This window comes from Tamandua tetradactyla, chromosome 12 (assembly GCF_023851605.1).
Source record: "Tamandua tetradactyla isolate mTamTet1 chromosome 12, mTamTet1.pri, whole genome shotgun sequence".
In the NCBI taxonomy this organism is placed as follows: domain Eukaryota; kingdom Metazoa; phylum Chordata; class Mammalia; order Pilosa; family Myrmecophagidae; genus Tamandua; species Tamandua tetradactyla.
Window position 1 is genome coordinate 55,362,463 of NC_135338.1, and position 23,438 is coordinate 55,385,900.

Here is a 23,438-nt window from a genome sequence, read left to right on the forward strand (position 1 = left end):
AAACCAGGGCACTCACCAGGGTGATCAAGGGGTTAGGGGAGTGGGACACTCTCTACCCCTGCCCATGTACGTGCACACACATACGCAGGCACACTCACAAAGACACTTAGACACACACAGGCACACAGTTACATGCCAAGACATATAAACAAACATACCAACACACACACATGTACAAGATGTGCATACAAGTACACACCTGGCCTCTCCTGTTTGGTTGTAACCTTTACATATTTTTCTTTCGAGTGGTTGGGCATTATTTATTTTTAATTTGTAAAACTGTTTTTGGGAAATAATTTCAAGCATGAAGTAACATTGCAGTAATAGTACAAAGAATTCCCATAACCCTTTACCCAGATTCACTAATTTTTAATCTTTTCCACATGTTTTGCAACTCTCTTCTGGAGTGAGACTGCACTACTCCCCCATGGCAGGCTTCAAATACCAGCCCCTCTGGCAGAACCTTAGAAAGTGTCAACCCCTCCACCCCCTATCCCCCACACCGGGAACCTTAAGAGGAAATGGACAGAGCAGGTGGGCTCAGGTCACAGTGTGCTGGCTGGGATTTGATCCCAGGGCAGTGGCCTTCTGAAGCCTGGCTCTTTTCCACACACCTCCCTCTACCCCGCTGACCTCTGTGACTCTCATACCTGAGATGAAGCATCCATCAGCTTTTGCCAGGCTTGTTGGCAGTAGGAGTTGCTCCTCCCAGGGTACCAAATCTGGCAGTTTCCAAATACCCCATGAGAATTGTAGACCAACTGTAGACCATCCAGAATCCCCACCTCCTCCCCTTCTACCACACATGCAGTCACAGCTGCACTAACAGTTGTTTATTATGGGATGTTTAAAAGGTATAGACATCTCTCGTTATGTGGAGGAGAACCTGGAGAAGATTGGGGGAAATTTCCCACTCCTCCAAACATCTACACAGAGTCCCTAGTGCCCAGAGTCAGAGGATGCTCTTGCTGCTGGGTGGCCTCCACTTAGACTGGGTTCACAACCTTGCCCAGAAAAAAGCAGCTCCACGTGTAGTGGTCGAAGATCAACATAAGGAAGGGCCTGCTGAAGTTGATGCTGATAGGAGGGGCCTCCAGTCTTAAGGCTCCCCCAGTGGTGGAGCTTGACATCACACCCTTCTCATCCAGGTGCAGCACGGCCTTATGGACCACCTGTTAGGAATGGGATGGATTGTTGAGCACCTACTATGTGCTAAGAGTGCAAGAAGTCTCACTGCTAGAACTTCTCACAGCCTCAATTTTATGGATGGTGATGCTCAGGCTCCAAGAAGGCCACTAGCTGGCTCTTCATCTGAGTGGCAGCCCCAGGACCAGAGCTTAGGTCTGTCTACCTCCATCCACATCCATGCTTCTTTCCTCCAAAAAGGGTAGGTGAAGCCCGTGAACATGGAGAGTAAGGGTCTTGTGGAATGCAATGGACTTCCAAGTTCATACTGGGTGCTCCTTCTGGGATCCGGGGCTGGTAGAGGGAGAAGAGTCTGCCTTTCTCAAGACCCCATATCTTTCCCCTCTGCTAAATAAACACTGGGGCTCAATTTGTGCAAAAGTTTGTATACCCTATATGGAAAATCCCAGACAGATCCTACAGTGTAATCTCTGATGGTTGAAATACCCCTCTTTGTGTTCAAAATGTGAAGGAATCCTAAACCAGCAAAATGCTTTACTAACTTTTATAAGTCTCAGGTCAGAACCTGGCTGATAATGACAGCTGGCAATAATCCTGTGGAGAGGGAGCCCTCAGTGACTCTATGGCAACAGATCTGAGGCTCGGAGGCTACATTGAAAGACACACACAATTAGGAAGAAGCTGAGTGGGACTGGGACCCCTGCAGCATGTCTTAACAACATGAGGTTTTGAGTCAAATAGACTTGAGGTCAATTGTCAGATCATCACCTACTTGCCCCGTGACCGGGGGCAAGCTGTTTCTGCTCCCTGAGCTGGAGATTCCTCCTCTGTGAAATTGGGATACTACCCACCTAATAAGGGGGCAGCCATGCTGACTCCATTCACTCACTCAACATGCATGTTACTGGGGACATCCTGTGTGCCACACACTGCAATGGGTCCAGGGTCCTTGGGCTTGACGGAGGGGCTGCTGCCACCACAGCTACCTCCTGCTCACCCACCAGGACTGTAAGATCTCTAGGGGCGGGGGTCATGTTGGGCAATGGAGGCATACCCCATGTCTAGCACAGGTTGGGGTACACAATAGATGTTCAATAAGTATTTTCTGACTGACTAAATGAACAATAGAACATAAAAGTGAAGGATAAAGATAATGGATGCAAGTGGGCATACATTTTCATGTGATCTCAATTAGACATTTATCACTTTCCCTTTCCTGTTTTTGCTGAGTCCTCTCACAGTCTTGCCATGACAGCTTTGTTTCACATGGCACCTGTCTGTGGTCTGGTGGGATGCACAGTCTGGTGGGATGCACAAATGCTTGGACTGTGGCCCGCTCCTCTTACTGGCTCCTTGTGTGACCTTGGGAATGCCACAGTTTCTTACTGATCTTCTGTTTACCCCACTGTAACATGGGGTCCAGAGGTCATTCATGAACTGCTTATTATTATTAATTTTATTGTTAGTAAAAGAGTGACTCCTAAAACACTTACCTTTAGCCCCTTTAGCTGGGCCTCTGGTGTGATGCCTGAGAAATCCGCCTGGTTGGTGAACAAGTCTGTGATGCCCATGTCCTCCAGGACAGCCTTAAGGTCGTAGACTCTGGAGATGGAGACCTTAGGGATGGACAGGTCTACCCAGCTGCTCAGGGGAAGCAGAGCAGGTTAGAGGTTCATCAGGCCGGAGAGAGGCAGCCCTTCCTCTACCAGTCAGGCTCCCATTTTCCCATGTCTTGCCGCCCTCCCCATAGTCTGACCTGCTTGGGGACAGGGTAAGGTACAGGGGAAGAGGCAGGACCTGCCTCCATCACACAGGCCACTTCCTCTTTGGGCCTCTGACTTGTAAACTCTTTTCTTCTCAGCTCTTCCTTTGGGCCTATTCCACTTGTGATGCCACTAGTTGCATCGCTGTTCAAAATGTTCTAGCTTGGTAAGGATCACATTTAATAAAGTGCCCACTAAAGAAATCCTTGCAGTCCACTAATTGCCACCTCCTAGAAGCTGTGCTGAAGCAGAGCAGGGGGAAGAACACCAGGCTGGGAGCAGAGGGCCCAGCCCCTGTCTTGCTACCTTTACTCTGTGGCTTTAGCCAAGTCCCAGACCCTCTCTGTGGTCCAGTGATGATTTGGCTGGCAGTTCCCACTGGATGAGGCAGGCAGGTTTTCTAGAAGGGTGAGTGGAATCACACGGTGGGGGTGGGGATAGGGGAAGAGATACAGCTGAGAGTGGGTATGGGCACTTTCCAAAATATCAAGTACTTGGTGATAGTAAAAGAATTCTTCTTTCTCATGCTCAGGTCAGAGGGAGAAAACCAGCAAAAGGGCACAGGTTTTCCAGCAGGTGGAACAGAAGGCAAGTATAGCCTTCATTTAGCAAAAACTGCCCTGGGGAAGGCTTGGAGGCTGGCAACCAGCCAGGTGAGTTTCAAGATGTACTATTCAAAGGACACCAGCAAGGACTTGAGGAGAAAGTAAAGCCAAATGGAACATGTGATTTCTTCTAGATGTGGCGACAATAACTGAAAGCAAGGAAAGGAGAAGGACGTATACCCAACTTCTGGGATATGCTCTTTGCCTTCTTCATCTCAGCTCGTCTGCAAGCACACCCAAAACCTGACTGAGTTGGAATCAATAGCTTCAGTTTCTAGACTTGGAGACTGAAACCCAGAGAGGCTGAGGAGTTTTCCCAAAGTCACAACTGGGAAGCAGCAGGATTTTGATGACATTGGAGCTAGTTGTCTTGACACCAGCTCTCTCCACTGGCCCCATCACTTTAGCATCAGAGAATTGCCAGGATGATACAGCAGGGATAAGTGCAAAGAATAAGGAGGACAGAGAAGGATGCTCAATAGATGGGAGGGTGCCTTGCCAGTGGGCCAGAGGGCCTCCTAGGGGATGTATTTACATTGGACCTTGAAGGATAATGAGGCTTTGTGCATTGAGGAGCACAGTGGAGGGTGACACTGGGTGGGGTGAGGTGGGAGCGGCAAGTCCCCAGGTGGAGGGGAGGGGCTGGAGGACTTGTCTTCCAGGGCAAGGCAAAGTCATTTGGATGGAATAGAGAATTCATGCTCAAATATTAGGAAAAAAGATATAACATTTTACCCTGGGTGTTTATTTCTGAAAAAATTGACGAACATGGCATGTATTGTCAATGAAGTTTGTTCAATTTGAAATATTTCAGTCAAAAGATTATTTCTGGTGTAAAGAGAAAGATCAGCCTGTACTTCATTTTCAATAAGCAGGTACAGAATTGATTGTTTGAATCATGGTGCATTATCACCTCCTGGTGGCAGTAAATTTAAATTGCAGGGATTTGGGGGGGTGGGGGTAGGGGGTAAATAGGTAAAGTGGTGAAGAGTTGGTAAATGGATTCTTAACATCATCCCCCTCCAGATGATGCGTACACGCACACACTCTCCGGTGTAGGAATGGACGGTTTGAGAACTCCAAGATAGCCTTCTATGTCTCCCGCATGGCTCTAGGGGATCTTTCTGAAACACCGAGCTGACCACACACTCTTCCCTACAGGAATAAGATCCAACTCAGAGGCAGTTCCATGTCCACTCACAGATCTAGATTAATCCCTTCAGAAGTACCAAGCACCAAGTAGATCTGTAATTCAAATTTAAAAAACTCGAAACCATAAAACACAAAACTTACAATACAGTAGAGGAGCTTGCTTCTAGATCCTCTGCTTGCAGAATTCTTGGATTACAAACAGTTCATCCAAGCTTATTTGCCTCACCCATTGCTGCTGCCCCTGCTTTGCTAGGCCCTGTGTTGCCTTCTGGTTACACAGCATGGCTTCATGTGGATGCCATCCCTGTCCCAGACATATCCCTGGGGCCACTTCCCATTGGCTGAACTTCCAGTCTGCGCTATACCCCTTCCCTAGGCCCCCTGGGGCAGAGTCAGCTTTTCCATTCTCCGCCAGCATTTTAAACACACACACACTCTCTCTGTAAGAGAACTTACATTCTTGGACTACTATTAATTCCACCAGAATCTATTTTCTGCTTTAGGGTGCATGTTGTTGAGTCTATGCTTTTATTTTATTTACCATTCCATCCTTTGTGTTTAACATAGTGCATGGTTCAGAGAAGGTGCTGCTATTTATGCTGATTAATGGAATATTGAATGAATAGATGGATGGATGGATGGATGAATGAATGAAATGCCACATGCTATGGGAGGCTTCGTAGGCTACTCTAGGACCCTCTCCCTCCTCTGCATGACCTCTGCCCTCTGAGTCTGCATCACTTCACCTGCTGCCAGGTTCCACACTTGTTGGTGTTATTTTGCTTGCTCGTGCAAGAATAACAAGCCAGGATCGTGTTCTCCTCCCTCCTCCGTAGTGAGAGGTGGGAGAGGGCACACAGTTTAGCTATAATTTTAATTGCTCTCAAACTTAGAGGTGCCTGGGGAAAAATATGAGTTCATTCATTCATTCATTCATTGCTCACTCATGCTCTCAGTCAACTTCTGAATGGCTACTATGCCCCAGCTCCTGTGCTGGGGGCTGGAAGTAGAGATGGGGGGACATCCACTGGCTGATTTGGAGGAGCCTCCTGGCCCAACCTCCAGCTTAGTCACTTCCCACTCTCTCTTTCCTTGTTCACTTATTAACTACTTAGGGCTTCACTTTCATATTGATTGATGATTGATTGATTGATTGATTGAAAAAGAGTTAGATCCTATGAGTAACTTAAAAACTACTCATAGGCTTTGTATTTGTTCCATGATGGACACAGAGATCATTTTCATGATATTTTTTTCATGGGCTGGATGAACTCAGTTTACCAAAATGATGCAAAAAATATAACACAGAGGGTGTTCATTAACTTTATGGGGAAAGGGAACCTCACTTTGTGGAAGCCCCAAAGTATCTCAGATTTGAAGCACAGATAAATATATGTGTGACCTCCAGGTTAGAGGACCTTATGGTCTTTGGGGACCCACAGAGAGGAAGACAAACGAGCCCAGGAAGGCGAGAATGTGGGAAGAGGGATGTCCAGGTGCCCCCTTTTCCACCTGCTCCCCTTGATGGGTGCACAGCCGCTGCAGACCTCTGCATGCTGGCTGCTGGCTTACCTGCTGACCAGAGACTGGGACCACCTCCGAATGGTGTCCCGGTTCAGCCCATTGGTGACAGTGTCCATCTTCCCCTTGTTGGGAAGGATGAAGAAGACGGTCCCGTTGCCCACATACTCCAGCTGCACCAGCTGGCAGGGGAGCACCGTGTCGTCCAGGTACTTGATGGTGCCTGACTGGAACATCATAGGCACCTTCACCGAGGTAGTCTCGCTGACGTGGAAATCTCCCTCCCTCGTTCTGCTGGAGTCAAAGGGGTGCACCCAGGTGTCTGGGAGGAGGGGGACAGGGAAAGCAGAAGATGGCAAGGGAGAGCAGGGCGCATGGCTGAGGGGCTTGAGGGGCAGCAGTGGTGCGTAATCTCCAGACAAGTCACCCAGCAGCCTTGCCCCATGCCCCAAATGCCCCCATTGGGACCATGCTTCCTGGAAAAATGTGAATATTCCAGGGGTTTAAGCCTGCTCTGTCGTCCACCCCTCAAAAAGGATACAAGGCTAAGCTCCATTTCTGGGGTTGGCTTCTAGAGGGGATAGGAAAGTTCTGGTCTTTAACCTTGGGGGTAGGGACTCATTTAAACCAGACTTGGTCTTGTCTTCCCCTGGCCCAGAGGGCTCCTGCATTCAAAGGCACTGGAAGTGGTGCTGCATTTCAGGCTCTGAACCCAATGTCTGTAAGACCATGCATTCCATACCCACCCCTTGACATCCTGATCAAGCCCAGTCAGGCAGCTAATTGGCCCTGTCAATTGTTTGTAGGAAGATTTATTCCTACTTCCCTGCAGGAGGCGCCTGACTTCACCGCTTGGCCCCTCTGTAACAGACCACATTTCCTGAAGAACAGAGTCAGGGTAGAAAGATCCCTTCAAAGTCACCTACTTCCACCCCTCTAGCTGGACCCTGAATCTCCTCTGCCATGTTCCATGATGTCTTCATCCAGCCTATATGGTTATCTCATGATGATGGGGAACTCACCATTCTCACAATAGGGATTTTCCATTACTGGTCAGTTTGGATGGGAAGAAAGTGGTTCTTTGAATGAGCTGAAGCCTGTCTGATTGGAACACTCACCTGCTCAGCCTGTTCTGCCCTTCTTTGGTTATTCCAAATAACCCTGAACCCTCTTAAACAGGAGTGGCAACTCATTGGAGCCTCATGCGCTTTAAGGATGAGGTTCTCCAGCTCTGGGGGTGACTGAAGACCCTGAGGTCAGAGTGGTCCAGGTGTTCTGACTGTGCTTGACCTCAAGTCCTGGAAGCCCTTGTGAGGCCACCATTTCCCAGCTGAGGTTGGCTTAAGGTTACCTGCCTCCAGGCAGACTCTTCTCTATCCCACTGCCTGTGGCTCGGGATCTGTGGACAGTGTGGCCCAAGTTATCATTTCTGAGCCAAGCGAGGCCCTAGGGAATGGTGGCAAATGGAGACAATGAGGAGGGGCTGGAGGGCATGGGAAAAGACATATGGATGTGGGGTCTGGAGACCTAGGAGTGCAGGCGTGGCCCAGCACAAAGGCTCCCCTCTCTGCCCTTGGTTTCTGAAGGTACTGACAGAGCATAAATCTGTAGACTGTCTCCTATCTAGGGAGATGATTTAAGGGTTTTCAAGCCATCCTCCCAAGAATGTCTGGAGTCCTCAGAGCTGGAGGGGGCTCGTGTTTTGTGGCTAGAAGCAAGTGATGGTAACTTGTCCAACTCACAGTTAAAAAAAATTTAGTTCATGGATTTTTTTTTTTTTTTAGTGTTAAGCTTTTCATCCTTAACATTTTGATGCTTGATTTTTGTAGAAAATTTTTTTCCCTAAAAACAGGCAAGCATGACATGTTATCTTGTTTGGCATAAAACAAAATACAGAGTGAGAGCCAACCTCTACTTTAAGAGAGTTCTTCTTGAAAATTCTCATGGTAGAGGAATTCAAGGCTGTATGAGGGAAAATCTGGGAAAGCAAGTATGATTTCCCTGCAAAAGCCTTTATTTTTAATGTCCTGGAAAAAGAACTGTCAAGACCGTCTACTAAATAAGGAACACACCAGGGACAGTTTACATGTCCTAAATTTAGTAATAATTGCTATACTCCTCTTAATTTCTGTTTGCCATCCTGACTTGCTGGAAACATTTCAGGGCATCTGTCACGGCTTAAGCAGGAGCTTGCAGATTGATTCTGCTTTACCTTAGAAAATTTGTTTATAACCAGACATTCCACCTTCATCAATGTCTGGCCCTGTAGTCAGTTGTTCAAAGCCTCTCTGATTTCATAACCAGGAGCTGTGTTTTCCCATCAGCCCTGCCCTGCTCTAGACCTGGGAATGCTGAGAAACTGTGAGACAGAAGTCCTTGCAGAATAAAAACCCATGGGCACCTGGCCTTTAGCAGAACACCTACAGGTGCCCAGGCCCTGCTCAGGCTCAGGAGGGCTGATCCTGGACTGGACTCACAGTGCCTTTCTCCCAAGGCGGTGTTCCCCAAACATCTAGATAACCATTTGTTGAGCACCTCCCATGTACCAAGCACTATGCAAAGACCCTGGTGCTCATAAAGAGAAGATGGGTGCACAAGAGCACATAGTGAAAGAGAAATCTGATGACATTTGGGGTAGCACCCAGAATCATATCTGGGCAAACATACCCAGCCTCCCTGCTCTCCCTGGGTGGAAAGGATGCTGCCTTTGCCTAGTTAGCCCTCCCCCTTCACCACACTCCCAGGAGGGCTGCCTCTGCTATGTGGGCTCCCAGACTTGTGCTGGATATGGGCAGAAAAAGACCAAGGGTCAGGCAGAGGAGACGGTCTGGCTGAGGTTCTAAGTCACTCCGCATGATAAACAGCTGGTGAAGAAAAGGTGGGGACAGTTGGTCAATGAGAGGCCCTGATAATCAGGAGAAGAAAAGAGGGCACATGGAAGATCTTTGCCAGTAATTATGCTGGATGACTTTTAACATTGTTGAGGGACAACATTAAATAGTCATTAGTTATTTTTTTTTCTATTTCACTTGTTCTTCTTTGAGTGTGACTCCACAAAAACTGAATCGCTTTGGTTGGGGTTATATGTTATAACAAGATGATGGTTAAAACAGTGCAGGGACAAACTGCAGAGGATGCACGTGAGAAGCAAAAGTCTGCCTGAGGAAATAAGGAAAGCCTTCACAGAGGAGGTGATTTTTGAGCTAAAATTTGAAGGATGAGAAGAAGTTTTAGACAATGGGACATGTTGAAGGAGGGCCCAGGGGACAGAAGGGGCAGTTAATGACACCTCAAAGATGTTCTTGTCCTAATCCTATGAATCTGTGAATATGTAACATTACATGGCAAAGAGATTAAGAAAGTGGACAGAATTAAGGTGGTCAATCTGACTTTGGATTATCTTGGATTATCAATTTAATGTGTACTCACAATTTAAGTGGAAGAGAGAGGCAGGCAAGTTGGAGCCAGAGAAGATGTGATGGTGGGAGTAAAGATCAGGGTGATATGTGATTGTTGGCTTCAAAGATGGATGGGGCCAGGAGCCAAGGAGAACAAGTGGCCTCTGGAAGCTGGAAAGGTCAAGGAAAGGGATTCTGTTCTGTGGCCTCGAGAAGGAATGCTGCCCTACTGACACCTTGGTTTTAGACCAATGAAACTGAGCTTGGATTTCTGGCTTCCATAACTGTAAGAGAATAAATATGTGTTTTTATAAGCCACCAGTTTGTGGTTCTGTTATAGCAGTTCCAGGAAACTAACACAGGCTTGAAATTGAGAAAGTCAGACTTAAGGATCTGAGCCTGCTACAACTCTGTGTGTGTGTGTATGTGTGTGTGTGTGTGTGTGTGTATCTGCCTGTCTCCTGTGTGTTGGGAGCTTGGGGGAGGAAAAATGGTGGGAAATGAAGCTAGAAAGGACAGAAAGAGCAAGTGGCTCCAGGCCAGGGTTCACCCACCTTGGCACAATGGATATTTGAGGGCAGATAGCATTGTCCTGTGCACTGTAGGATGTTCAACAGCATCCCTGAATTCTGACCCAGATGTTGCCAAATGTCCCCTGAGGAGCAAAATCACCTTCAATTGAGAACCCCTTCTCTAAATAAGGAGTTTAGATTTTGTTTTCAAAGATAATGTGTCCCTAAATTGCCTAACTATAAAAATTATCATGGGTGGGGCGCTTATTAAGAATACAAATCTTGAGAGGAGCCAAGATGGTGGCTTACTGAGGTGTGGGATTTAGTTTGTCCTCCAGAGCAGCTAACATATAGCCAGGAACAGTACAGAACAACTGCTGGGGCCACACCAGTAACTGGACACACAACACACCCCAGTCTGGACAAGCTGGACTGCGCGAGCCACCCAGAACTATGAGTCTCCCAAGCCGCAGTGGCTGTCGCTCCTCCCCCACAGGCTGCTTCCCAGAGGGGAAAGGAGGGAGACTTTACTAGCAGCAGGGGCTGAGCAATCAAGCTCCAATTGTGGAATTAATTAACAAATTCTGACTACTAAAAATATGCCCCCAGCTCAGCTGAACCTCGAGTAAAAGCTGAGGTTGCTGGGTTTTGCCCTGGTGTGGAGGTGGGGGGTGGGGGTGGGGTGGGCAGAGCTGATGGAAAAAGAAAACAAAAAACAAAAAACACAGAGGTTTTTTGGATTGGACAGCACAAAATACTTGAAAGGATCTGGACCTTGAAGGAAAGGAGGGGGGACATAGGACCTGGAGATACACAGAGCAACATACCAGCTTAAGCTCTTGATTGGCAAACCCGAGGAACAAGGGTCCTGCTCTGAAAAGGAATTTTTTTTTCTCTTTTCTTTTTTGTGGCTGTATTTCTATGGCTTGGACTGCTCTTTGGATACAGCTGCAGGGCTTCTCAGGCTCTCACTGCCCCAGGCATGGGCAGAATTAAGCTTATTTGGGAGTTTGTCTGGAGGATGTGCCTTCCCCAGGAGGAGGGTGGGGCCCAGCTCAGTAGAATCCCTCCCTCAAGGAATTCAGACCCCAGGGTCTGGAAAACTGAAGCAACTAAAGCCAGCCTACAACCTCTCCTCTGTCTCACATACCCCTCAGCAGGGAGCATCTGCTGAAGTTAAAAGTACCACATCATCTTATGCTGGTGGAATCTGCAGGCAGACAAGCATCATATACCGGGCAGAATAGGAGAAACACAGCGTCCAGAGGCTTCATAGGAAAGTCTGTCACCCTATTGGGTCTCACCCTTAGGGAAAACTGATGCGAGTGACTCTTTCCTCCTGAGGAGAGGCCAGTTTGTTCTGGAAAAATCTGACGGGGGTCTATAATACCTAAGTAGATACTCCTAAGGGGAAAAAAAGGCACCATACAGACAGGGCAAGAAACAAGAAAACAGGAACTGAAAAGTACTGATCTGTTAAACAAAACCTAAGCTAGAGGTCTAGAATAAGCTGAACTGAATGTCAAAGGACAGATAGACAACAAAGTCATCCAGCAAGAAAATCCTAGGAAAAAAAAGTGAAAACTATCTCTAGAATAAACTAATTAAGGTAATTAAATGCCTAGACGCCAGCAAAAAATAATGAATCACACTAGAAAAAGTGAAGATATGGCCCAGTCAAAGGAACAAACCAACAGTTCAAACGAGATATAGGAGTTGAAACAATTAATTCAGAATGTTCAAACAGACATGGAACCTCTCATCAAAAATCAAATTATTGAATTGAGGGAGGATATAAAAAAGGCAAGGAATGAACAAAAAGAAGAAATTGAAAGTCTGAAAAAACAAATCAGAGAATTTATGGGAATGAAAAGCACAGCAGAAGAGATGAAAAAGACCAATGGAAACCTACAATGTTAGATTTTGGGAGGCAGAAGATAGGATTAGTGAGCTGGAAGATGGGATATATGAAATCTGACAAGCAAAAGAAAATATAGGGAAAAGAATGGAAAAATATGAGCAGGGACCCAGGGAATTGGATGACAACATGGAGTGCATGAATATACATGTTGTGGGTGTCCCAGAAGGAGATGAGAAGGGAAAAGGAGGAGAAAAACTAAGGGAGGAAATTATCACTGAAAATTTCCCAACTTTTTTGAAAGACTTAAAATTACAGATCAATTGCAGCATACCCAAAACAGAATAGATTCAAATAGATGTACTCAAAGGCACTTACTAATCAGAATGTCAGATGTCAAAGAGAAAGAGAATCTTGAAAGCAGTAAGAAAGAAAACAGTCCATCACATATAAGGGAAGCCCAATAAAACTATGCATAGATTTCTCAGCAGAAACCATGGAGGCGAGAAGGCAGTGGGATGATATATTTAAGATACTAAAAGAGAAAAACTGCCAACCAAGAATTCTATATCCAGCAAAATTTTCCTTCAAAAATGAGGGAGAAATTAAAACATTTTCAGACAACAAAAAAGTCACTCAGAGAATTTGTGACCAAGAGACAGGCTTTGCAAGAAATACTAAAGGGAGCACTAGAGACAGATAGGAAAATACAGGAGAGAGATTATGAAGAAGAGTGTAGAAAGGAAGACTACCAGTAAAGGTAAAAAGAGGAAAAATTAGATATGACATATAAAATCCAAAAGACAAAATGGTAGAAGAAAGTATTGCCCTTACAGTAATAACACCAAATGTTAGTGGATTAAACTCCCCAATCAAAAGACAGAGACTGGCAGAATGGATTAAAAAAACAGTACCCATCTATATGCTGTCTACAGGAGATGCATCTTAGACCCAAGGAGAAACATAGATTGAAAGTGAAAGGTTGGGAAAAGATATTTCATGCAAACAACTATCAGAGAAGAGCAGGAGTAGCTATACTAATATCCAACAAATTAGACTTCAAATGTAAGACAATTAAAAGAGACAAAGAAGGAAACTATGCATTAATAAAAGGAAAAATTCAACAAGAAGATATATTAATCATAAATATTTATGCACTGAACCAGAGTGGTCCAAAATACATGAAGCTAACATTGAAAACACTGAAAAGAGAAACAGACACATCTACCATAATACTTGAAGACTTCAATTCCCCACTCTCATGAATGGACAGAACATCTAGACAGAGGATTGTATTAGTTAGTGTTCTCTAGAGAAACAGAATCAATAGGGAACACTTGCAAATATAAAATTTATAAAAGTGTCTCAGGTGACCGCAGGAACACAGAGTCCAAAATCCACAGGGCAGGCTGTGAAGCCGATAACTGCAATGGATGGTCTGGATGAACTCTACAGAAGAGGCTCACCAGCCGAAGCAAGAAAGGAATCTGTCTTCTCTGAGTCCTCCTTAAAAGGCTTTCCATGATTAGATTTAGCATCACTAATTGTAGAAGACACTCCCCTTTGGCTGATTACAAATGGAATCAGCTGTGGATGCAGCTGACGTGATCATGATCTAATCCTATGAAATGTTCTCATTGCAACAGACAGGCCAGCACTTGCCCAATCAGATAAACAGATACCACAACTTGGCAAAGTTGACACATGTCCCTAACCATGATAGAGGATCAACAAAGAAACAGAGAATTTGAATAATACAATAAATGAGCTAGACTTAACAAAACATTTATAGACCATTACATCCCATAACAGTAGGATACACCTTTTTCTCAAGTGCTCATGGAACATTCTCAAGGATAGACCATATGCTGGGTTACAAAGAAAGTCTCAATTAATTTAAAAAGATTGAAATCATACAAAACACTTTCTCAGATCATAAAGGAAGTTGGAAATCAATAATTGGCAGATGTCCAGAAAATTCACAAATATATGGAGGCTCAACAACACACTCTTAAATAACTAGTGGGTCAAGGAAGAAAGTACAAGAGAAATCAGTAAATATCTCAAGGCAAATGAAAATGAAAACACAACTGGGCTGGTTTGAAAGAATGTGTGTCCCCTAGAAAAGCCATGTTTTAATCCTAATCCCATTTTGTAAAGGCAGCCATTTCTTCTAATCTCTATTCAGCATTGTATGTTTGAAACTGTAATTAGATCATCTCCCTGGAGATGTGATGTAATTGAAAGTAGTTGGTAAGCTGGATTAGGTGACGACATGTCTCCACCCACTCGGGTGGGTCTTGATTAGCTCCTGAAGTCCTATAAAAGAGGAAACATTTTGGAGACAAGAGATTCGGAGAGAGCAGAGAATGCTGCAGCACCAAGAAGCAGAGAGTCCATGAGCCAGTGACCTTTGGAGATGAAGAAGGAAAACGCCTCCCAGGGAGCTTCATGAAACCAGAAGCCAGGAGAGAAAGTTAGCAGATGACATGATATTCGCCATGTGCCCTTCCAGCTGACAGAGAAGCCCTGACTGTTTGCTATGTGCCTTCTCACTTGAGAGAGAAACCCTGAACTTCACTGGCCTTCTTGAACCAAGGTATCTTTCCCTGGATGGATGCCTTTGATTGGACATTTCTATAGACTTGCTTTAATTGGGACATTTTCTTCGCCTTAGAACTGTAAACTAGCAACTTATCAAATTCCCCTTTTTAAAAGCCATTCCATTTCTGGTATATTGCATTCTGGCAGCTAGCAAACTAGAACAACAACATATCAAAATTTATGGGATGCAGCAAAGGCAGTGCTAAGAGGGAAATTTATTGCCATAAATGCCTATATCAAAAAAGAAGAAAGAGCAAAAATCGAGGAACTAACTGTCCACTTGGAAGAACTAGAGGAAGAACAGCAAACTAACCCCAAAGTAAGCAAAAGGAAAGAAATAACAAAGATTAGAGCATAAATAAATGAAATAGAGAACATGAAAACAATCGAGAAAATCAACAAAACCAGAAGTTGGTTCTATGAGAAAATCAATAAGATTGATGGACACTTAGCAAGACAGACAAAAAGAAGAAGAGAAAGAATGCAAATAAATAAAATCAGAAATAAAAGAGGAGACATAACCACTGACCCCACAGAAATAAAGGAGGTAAATAAAGGAGGTATAATAAATAAATAAAGGAGGTATCATGAGAGGATACCATGAACAACTTTTTGCTAATAAACTAGACAATATAGATGAAATGGACAACTTCCTAGAAAGGCATGAACAACCAACACTGACTTGAGAAGAAATAGATGCACTCAACGAACCAATCACAAATAAAGAAATTGAATTAGTTACTAAGAAGCTCCCAAAAAAGAAAAGTCCAGGACCAGATGGTTTCACATGTGAATTCTGCCAAACATTCCAGAAAGAATTATTACCAACTCTGCTCAAACTCTTCAAAAAATTGAAGAGGAGGGAAGGCTACCTAACTCATTCTATGAAGCCAACATCACCCTCATACCAAAGCCAGACAAAGATATTACAAGAAAAGAAAGCTACACACCAATCTATCTTATGATATAAGTGCAAAAATCCTCAGCAAAATTCTTGCAAATCGAATTCAGCACCACATTAAAAGAATTATACACTATGACCAAGTGGGATTCATCTCAAATATGCAAGGATGGCTCAACATAAGAAAATCAATTAATGTAATACAACATATCAACAAATCAAAGTAGAAAAACCACATAATTATCTTGATTGATGCAGAAAAGGGATTTGACAAAATTCAACATCCTTTCTTGTTGAAAACACTTCAAAGGGTAGGAATAGAAGGGAACTTCCTCAACATGATAAAGGGAACATATGAAAAATCCACAGCTAACATCATCCTCAATGGTGAAAAACTGAAAACTTTCCCCCTAAGATCAGGAACTAGACAAGCACATTTGCTGTCACCATTGTTATTCAACATTGTGTTGGAAGTTCTAGCCAGAGCAATTATACAAGAAAAAGAAATACAAGGCATCAAACGTGGAAAGGAAGAAGTAAAACTCTCACTCTTTGCAAATGATATGACACTATATTTCAAAAACCCTGAAAAATCCACAGCAAAACTACTAGAGCTAATAAATGAGTACAGCAAAGTAGCAGGTTACAAAATCAACACTCAAAAATCTGTAGTGTTTCTATAAACCAGCAATGAACTATCTGAGGGGAAAGTCAAGAAAAAATTCCATTTACAGTTGCAACCAAAGAATAAAATATTTAGGAATAAATTTAACTAAGGATACAAAAGACCTATACAAAGAAAACTACATGAAATTGTTTAAAGAAATCACAGAAGACCTAAATAAATGGAAGAGCATACCATGTTCATGGACTGGAAGATTAAATATAGTTAAGATGTCAATTCTACCTAAATTGATTTGTAGATTCAATACAATACCAATTAAAATCCCAAAAACTTACTTTTCAGAAATAGAAAAATCAATAACCAATTTTATCTGGAAGGGCAGGGTGCCCCGAATAGCTAAAAATGTCCTGAGGAAAAAAATGAAGTCAGAAGTCTCACACCACTTGGCTTTAAGGAGTATTACAAAGCTACAGTGGTCAAAACAGCATGGTACTGGCATAAAATAGATATACTGACCAATGGAATCAAATAGATTGTTCAGATATAGACCCTCTTATCTATGGACAATTGATCTTTGATAAGGCAGTCAAGCCAACCTACCTGGGACAGAACAGTCCCTTCATTCAGTGGTGCCTAGAGAACTGGATATCCAAATGCAAAAGGATGAAAGAGGATCCATATCTCACATCCTATACAAAAATTAACTCAAAATGGATCAAAGACCTAAACATTAGATCTAAGGCCATAAAACTTTTACAAGAAAATGTAGGGAAATATCTTATATACCTTATAGTAGCAGGCAATTTCCTAGATCTTATACCCAAAGCATGAGCATTGAATAAATAAATAAATAAATAAATAAATAAATAAATGGGAATTCCTCAAAATTAAACACTTTTATGCATCAAAGAACTTTGTCAAGAAAGTAAAAAGACAGCCTACACAATGGGAGATAATATTTGGAAACAATATATCAGATAAAGGTCTAGTATCCAGAATAAATAAAAAGGTTGTTCAACACAACAACAAAAAGACAAAAAACCCAATCACAAAATGTGCAAAAGACATTAACAGACACATCTCAGAACACGAAATACAAATGGTCAAAAGGCAGATGAAAAGATGCTCAACTTCCCTGGCTGTTGGGGAAATGAAAATCAAAACCACAATGAGATATCATCTCACACCCACCAGAATGGCCATTATCAATAAAACAGAAAACGACAAGTGCTGGAGAGGATGTGGAGAAAGAGGCACACTTATCCACTGTTGGTGGGAATGTAAAGTGGTACAACCACTGTGGAAGGCAGTTTGGTGGTTCTTCAGGAATCTAAGTATAGAATTGCCATATGATCCAGCAATACAGTTGCTAGGTATCTGCTCAGAGGACATGAGGGCAAGGATACAAATGGACATTTGCACACCAATGTTTATAGCAGCATTATTTACAATTGCCAAGAGATGGAAACAGCCAAAATGTCAATCAACAGATGAGTGGCTAAACAAGCTGTGGTATATACATATGATGGAATATTATGCAGCTTTAAGACAGAATAAAGTTATGAAGTATGTAACAACATGGATGGACCTTGAGGACATTATGCAGTGTGAGATTAGTCAGAAGCAAAAGGACAAATACTGTATGGTCTTACTGATATGAACTAACATTAATGAATGAACTTGGAGGAATTCAACTAAAAACAGAGACCATCAGGAGTTAGAAATAGGATAGATATTGAATAATCTGAGCTGAAGGGTTACAGATTGTCCAACAGGACTGATTGTAAAAATTCAGAAATGGACAGCACAATACTACCTAACTGTAATACAATAATGTTAGTATGCTGAATGAAGCTGAATGTGAGAATGAAAGAGGGAGGAGGGCTGGGGTCACAAATGAAATCAGAAGGAAAGATAGACAATAAAGACTGAGATGGTATAATCTAGGAATACCTAGAGTGTACAATGATAGTGACTAAATGTACAAATTAAAAAATGTTTTTGCAAGAATGGAATGATCATATGGTAAGGTTGTTTGTATGTGGTTAGGTTTCATAAATAAATTAAAAATAAGGAAAAATTACAAAATATAAAAAAATGTTTTTGCATGAGGAAGAACAAAGGAATAATCAATATTGCAGGGTGTTGAAAATAGATGGTAATTCATATTTTAAAATTTTAACTTATGTGTAAGACTAAAGCAAAAAATATTTATTTGGTACAAAATTTATATTTTGACTAGTGCATTTCCTAATATAACTTATGTGGACATGGAATGGTGAGAAAGGGGGAGAATTCATCTTCCCCATGTGGAGAATTCCTGATACTCTCACAAGCAGTGCGGACAACAAAAGCAACAGGCTGTGCCCTCAATCTTGGGTTTTGTTCATATGAAACTTATCTCTGCAAAAGATAGGCTAAGTCTTTTAAAATTAGGCCTAGTAGTCACCCCCAGAGCACCTCTTTGGTTGCTCAGATGTGGCCTCTATCTTTCTCAGCCAACGTGACAAGCAAACTCACTGCCTTGCCCGTTTCTACGTGGGACATGACTCCCAGGGGTGTAAACCTTTCTGGCAACGTGGGACAGAAATCCTAGAATGAGCTGGGACTCAGCATCAAGGGATTGAGAAAATCTTCTAGACCAAAAGTGGGAAGAGAGAAATGAGACAAAATAAAGTGTCAATGGCTGAGAGATTTCAGAGTCAAGAAGTTATCCTGGAGGTTATTCTTATGCCATGTTAAAAATATATATATATATTTTATATAATATATATTTATATTTATATATTATATAGTTAATGAGAAGGAGGGGTAAGGGGTATGGTAAGTATGAGATTTTTCTTTTTATCTCTTTTTCTGAATTGATGCAAATGTTCTAAGAAATGATCATGGTGATGAATATATAACTATGTGATGATATTGTGAGTTATTGATTATATACCAAGAATGGAATGATCATATGGTAAGAATGTTCATGTTTCGATGTTGTTATGTTTTTAAAAAATCAAAAATTAAAAAAAAAAAAATCCCAGGATTTTCTACAGAGGGTTTTGCCTCAGTAGATCTGGTACAGGCTCTGGAATCTATAATTTTAACAAGTCTTCCCAGTGACTTATATGAATAGGCATCTTGGAAAACTGTTCCAAATCGGTGAGGAGGGACTGGCCAAAGCCAGGCCTGGCATAGGTGTACTCTGGTAGCACCTGGAGGACAGCTCTAGGGCAGGCTTGGGGAGTACCAAGTTCTCTGCCATATTTCCTGCCCTGCCCAGGGCCTGACTCACTGTTGATGCTCAGTGAATATTTATGAACTGTTCATGGTTCTTTGGATGGGCCTTGAATCATTCTGCAAGAGTGTGGTCAAGTCACTCAGCTCTTCATGGTGTCAGTTTGATTATGTAAAATGATATGTTCCAGCTTTCCAATGGGATTATGGTAGAAATACAAACAGACAGGAACTGCTTTATAGAATAAAAGGCTCTGCCTAAGAGTGTGCCCTGGACTTTGAGGGCTGTTACTCTTCTTGGCATGGTAAATAGGGCCTGATCAGAATGGAATAGGTAGAGGGTACCTTTGAAGAAGAAGTAGTTGACCAGAATAAGGAGGGCTGGGCTGTCCAGCTTCAAGAACAAGTCCACAATTTTCCCCTGTGTCTTATTCTTGACATACTCATTGATCTGTCTACTGACTTTGTCCATGTCCTGGAAATCTGTAGTCAAGGCCTCTGACCCATAGTAGTGCTTGATGTTTTCTGAGAATGACTCCTGCAGCTTGAGGCTGTAGTCAAGGAACAAGGCATTTCCCATGGTCATGTTCAAGCTGGTGTCTGACTCCTTGAAGAGGTGGTGGAGGCTCTGGAAGGCCTGGTGGATCTTGGCTTCAGATATCTCAGTAAGGTTGAAACCCAGGCCCTGGAGAAGTTGTGTCTTTGTGAAGCCACAGGTGCCCAGGGACAGCATAACCAAGGCCATGGAGATGCTCGCCGGGGAGATGAAGACATTCTGGCCAGGAGTCAAGGCCACCAGACGCTTGTACAGGCTAAAGGCAAAGTCAATGTTGGATGGAGCCAAGCTCCGGTAATGACTTATCATGCTTACATCCACACTGGAGTCCCCTGTCTGAATGGCCCCAAGGCCACTGGTGGTCAACCAGAGGAGAAAGGTGAACAGGGCAAGCACCATCATCCAGGAAGGCCAGAACCTGTAATTAGGAATGCTTGTTAGGTGATATGGCTTCCAAAGCAGTTAGGCATGGTGGAAAGGGATATAGGAGAGCCAGTTCAAGTGCCAATTCCTGCTTCCACAATAGCTGTGTGACATGGGGCAAGTCCCAGCAGGTCTCTGGGCCTCAGTTTCCTTATCTGAAGATGGAATGATACCAGCTATGATTCATACCTGCCTATCAGGTCCCCAATTGATCTAAGGGTTTTGTCTGTGTTCTCTTGTTCTAGTTTGCTAGCTGCCAGAATGCAATATGCCAGAAACAGAATGGCCTTTAAAAGAGGGAATTTAATGAGTTGCTAGTTTATAGTTCTAAGGCTGAGAAAATGTCCCAATTAAAACAAGTCTATAGAAATATCCAATCTAAGCTATCCATCCAGGGAAAGATACCTTGGTTCAAGAAGGCTGATGAAGTTCAGGGTTTCTCTCTCAAGTGAGAAGACACATGGTGAACACAGTCAGGGCTTCTCTCTTGGCTGGATGGGCACATGGTGAACACGGTGTCATCTGCTAACTTTGTCTCCTGGCTTCCTGTTTCATGAAGCTCCCCGGGAGGTGTTTTCCTTCTTCATCTCCAAATGTCGCTGGCTGGTGGACTCTGCTTCATGGTGCTGCTCTCTCTCTGAATCTCTCATTCTCCAAAATATTTCCTCTTTTATAGGACTCCAATAAACCAATCAAGACCCACCCAAATGGGTGGAGACATATCGTCCCTTAATCCAGTTTAACAACCACTCTTGACTAAATCACATCATCCAGGGAGATGATCTGATTACAGTTTCAAACATACAGTATTGAATAGAGATTATTCTACCTTTATGAAATGATATTTTGATTAAAACATGGCTTTTCTAGGGGGCATACTTCCTTTCAAACCAGCACTTCTCTCAACTAACCATCACCCAAACACGTGCTGGTAGAAACTATCCTGATTTTAAAAAGGCAGAAGTTGAGGTTCAGCATGATTAAAAATCTGAACCTAATGATTCAAGTCATAATCATTAAGTGAACACTGTCTCTGTCTATAAGGCCAGTTTTCCCAAGCACTGTGCTTTATGGAACCACCTGTATCACAAGGCACAAAGGAGGCTTGTAGGAGAAGCAGATTCCTGCATACCACCCCAGCTGGGAATCAGCCTCTCCAAAGAGGTGTTGGGAATTCACATTTATACAAATGTCCTGTAGGAGAGTGTTGCACATAGTGAAGTATGGGAACTACTCATTCATTCTAGAAGACCTCAGGGGTTCTGTGCTGGTTTGAAACTATTATTTAGCCCCCCAAATCATGTTTTAATTCTGATCCAACATTTGGGGCTAGACCTATTGTTTAGAGTGGGAAACTTTATTTTGATTGTTTCCGTGGAGGTGTGATACATCAGTTGTGGGTGTGACCCTTCGGTTAGATTACTTTCATGAAGATGTGACATACTGAATCATGGCTGTGGCCTTTGATTAGACAGATGTGACTCCACCCATTCAATGTGGGCCTTGATTAGTTTACTAGAGTCCTTTAAAAGGGGAAACATATTGGAGAAACCTCAGGTGCAGATACTTGGAGAACAGTTGCTTCAGAGTTGATAGAGACAAGGACATTTGGAGATGCTTAGAGTGTCAGCAAAGAGAGCAGATGCCTAGACACAGGCAGAGCCCAGCAGATGTCACCATGTACCTTCCCATGAGATGCTAAGTAAGCCATAACCTGGAGAGAACCAAGGAAGCCAAAAGATGAAACCCAGCTCTGGAGAAGCCAAGTGAGGAACCCCCACAGGAAATAGATGCTGAAAGTAATGGAGCTCAGAGGCAAGTGACCAGCAGATGCCAGCCAGGTGCCTTCTCAATGGACAGAAGTGTTCCAGATGGCATCAGTCTTTCCTGAGTGAAGGTAACCTCTTGTTGATGCCTTAATTTGGACATTTTCATGGCCTTAAAACTGTAAACTTGCAATTTGATAAACTTCTTTTTTAAAAGCCATTCAATTTCTGCATATTGCTTTCTGGCAACTTTAGCAAACCAATACAGGTCCTTTCCTGGGAGGATGGTCAGTCTTATGTATCAACTCAGCTTGGATATGGTACTGAATTATGTACTCAAACACTAATCTAGTTGTTGCTATGAAGGTGCTTTGTAGATGTGGTTAAGACCTATAATCAGTTGACTTTAAGTAAAAGAATTTACCTTTCATATATGGATTGGCCTCACTCACTTAGTTGAATGCCTTAAGAACATAACTGAGGTTTACTGGGAAAGAAATTCTGCCTCAAGATTGTAGGATCAACTCCTGCCTTAGCTTCCTGCTGGCCTATCCTACATATGTTGGATTTGCCAGGCACCACAATTGTGTGAGCCAATTTCTTAAAGATCTCTCCCTCCCTCTCTCTTTCTCTCTGTATATGTAGTTTTGTTTCTTTGGAGAACATTGAGTGATGAATTTTGGTACTGAGAGTAGTTCTGAAAGGGTAAGTTTTCAGACTTGTTTATGGGATATTTGAAACTGTTTTTCTAATATCATTTGATTTTAAGGCACTAATGACTCGTTTCTAGTGGTAAAGAGCACAAATAGTCAGTGTTGTGATATGGCAATAGAGATATGCAAAATATCACTATTGGATACTCCTTATCAGTTACTTATAAAAGACAAGACTCTGGGTGACCATGTATTTGATACTTTTGAACCTTTTTGTCAAACTAACAAGTAAAATGTAATTGGTTGGTTGCTCTTGTGCTGGATAAAGTTGGGGAAAGAGTAAGATGAGCTCAGGGCTTCAAATCCCCAGCTCAAGTGCCACATAAATCCGCTGAAAGTTTCTATGTCTACCCTGAAAGAAACCCTTATCCCCTGAAGCTGCAGAGTAACAGTTCAACAGCAGGATTTGCACCTTCTGCCTAGGTGTAATATCAAAGACTTCTATTTCCATTAATTGGCAAGTAGCAATTTCAGCTACTCAGAAGCATAGACACAACAATCCTTTACAAAAAAAATATTATTAATAACTTGAATCCAGCAATATGTAAAAAGTATAATACATTTTGGTGAAGTGAGTTTATTCCAGGAGTGTAAACTTAGCTTAATATTGAAAAAGCATTTCTGAAAACCAAATACAGAGTCTCATCCTGTGGGTGGCTGCATTGCAATG

The 23,438-nt window shown here is 42.8% G+C and overlaps 1 protein-coding gene across 2 annotated transcripts in view; it reads right to left on the bottom strand.

Moving 5' to 3' along the window:
- Positions 1-818: 818 nt before the first annotated feature.
- The window catches only part of SERPINA6 (serpin family A member 6), a 29,987-nt gene continuing 7,367 nt past the window's right edge, over positions 819-23,438 (bottom strand). For both annotated transcript variants that reach the window (XM_077123443.1, XM_077123444.1), the window contains 4 exons: positions 19,656-20,284; positions 6,239-6,509; positions 2,640-2,787; positions 819-1,172 (listed from right to left, as the gene is read on the bottom strand). In XM_077123443.1, coding sequence (XP_076979558.1) covers positions 987-1,172; positions 2,640-2,787; positions 6,239-6,509; positions 19,656-20,268 — 1,218 coding nt within the window. In that variant the 5' untranslated portion in view covers positions 20,269-20,284 and the 3' untranslated portion in view covers positions 819-986. The remainder of the gene's footprint in view (positions 1,173-2,639; positions 2,788-6,238; positions 6,510-19,655; positions 20,285-23,438) is intronic.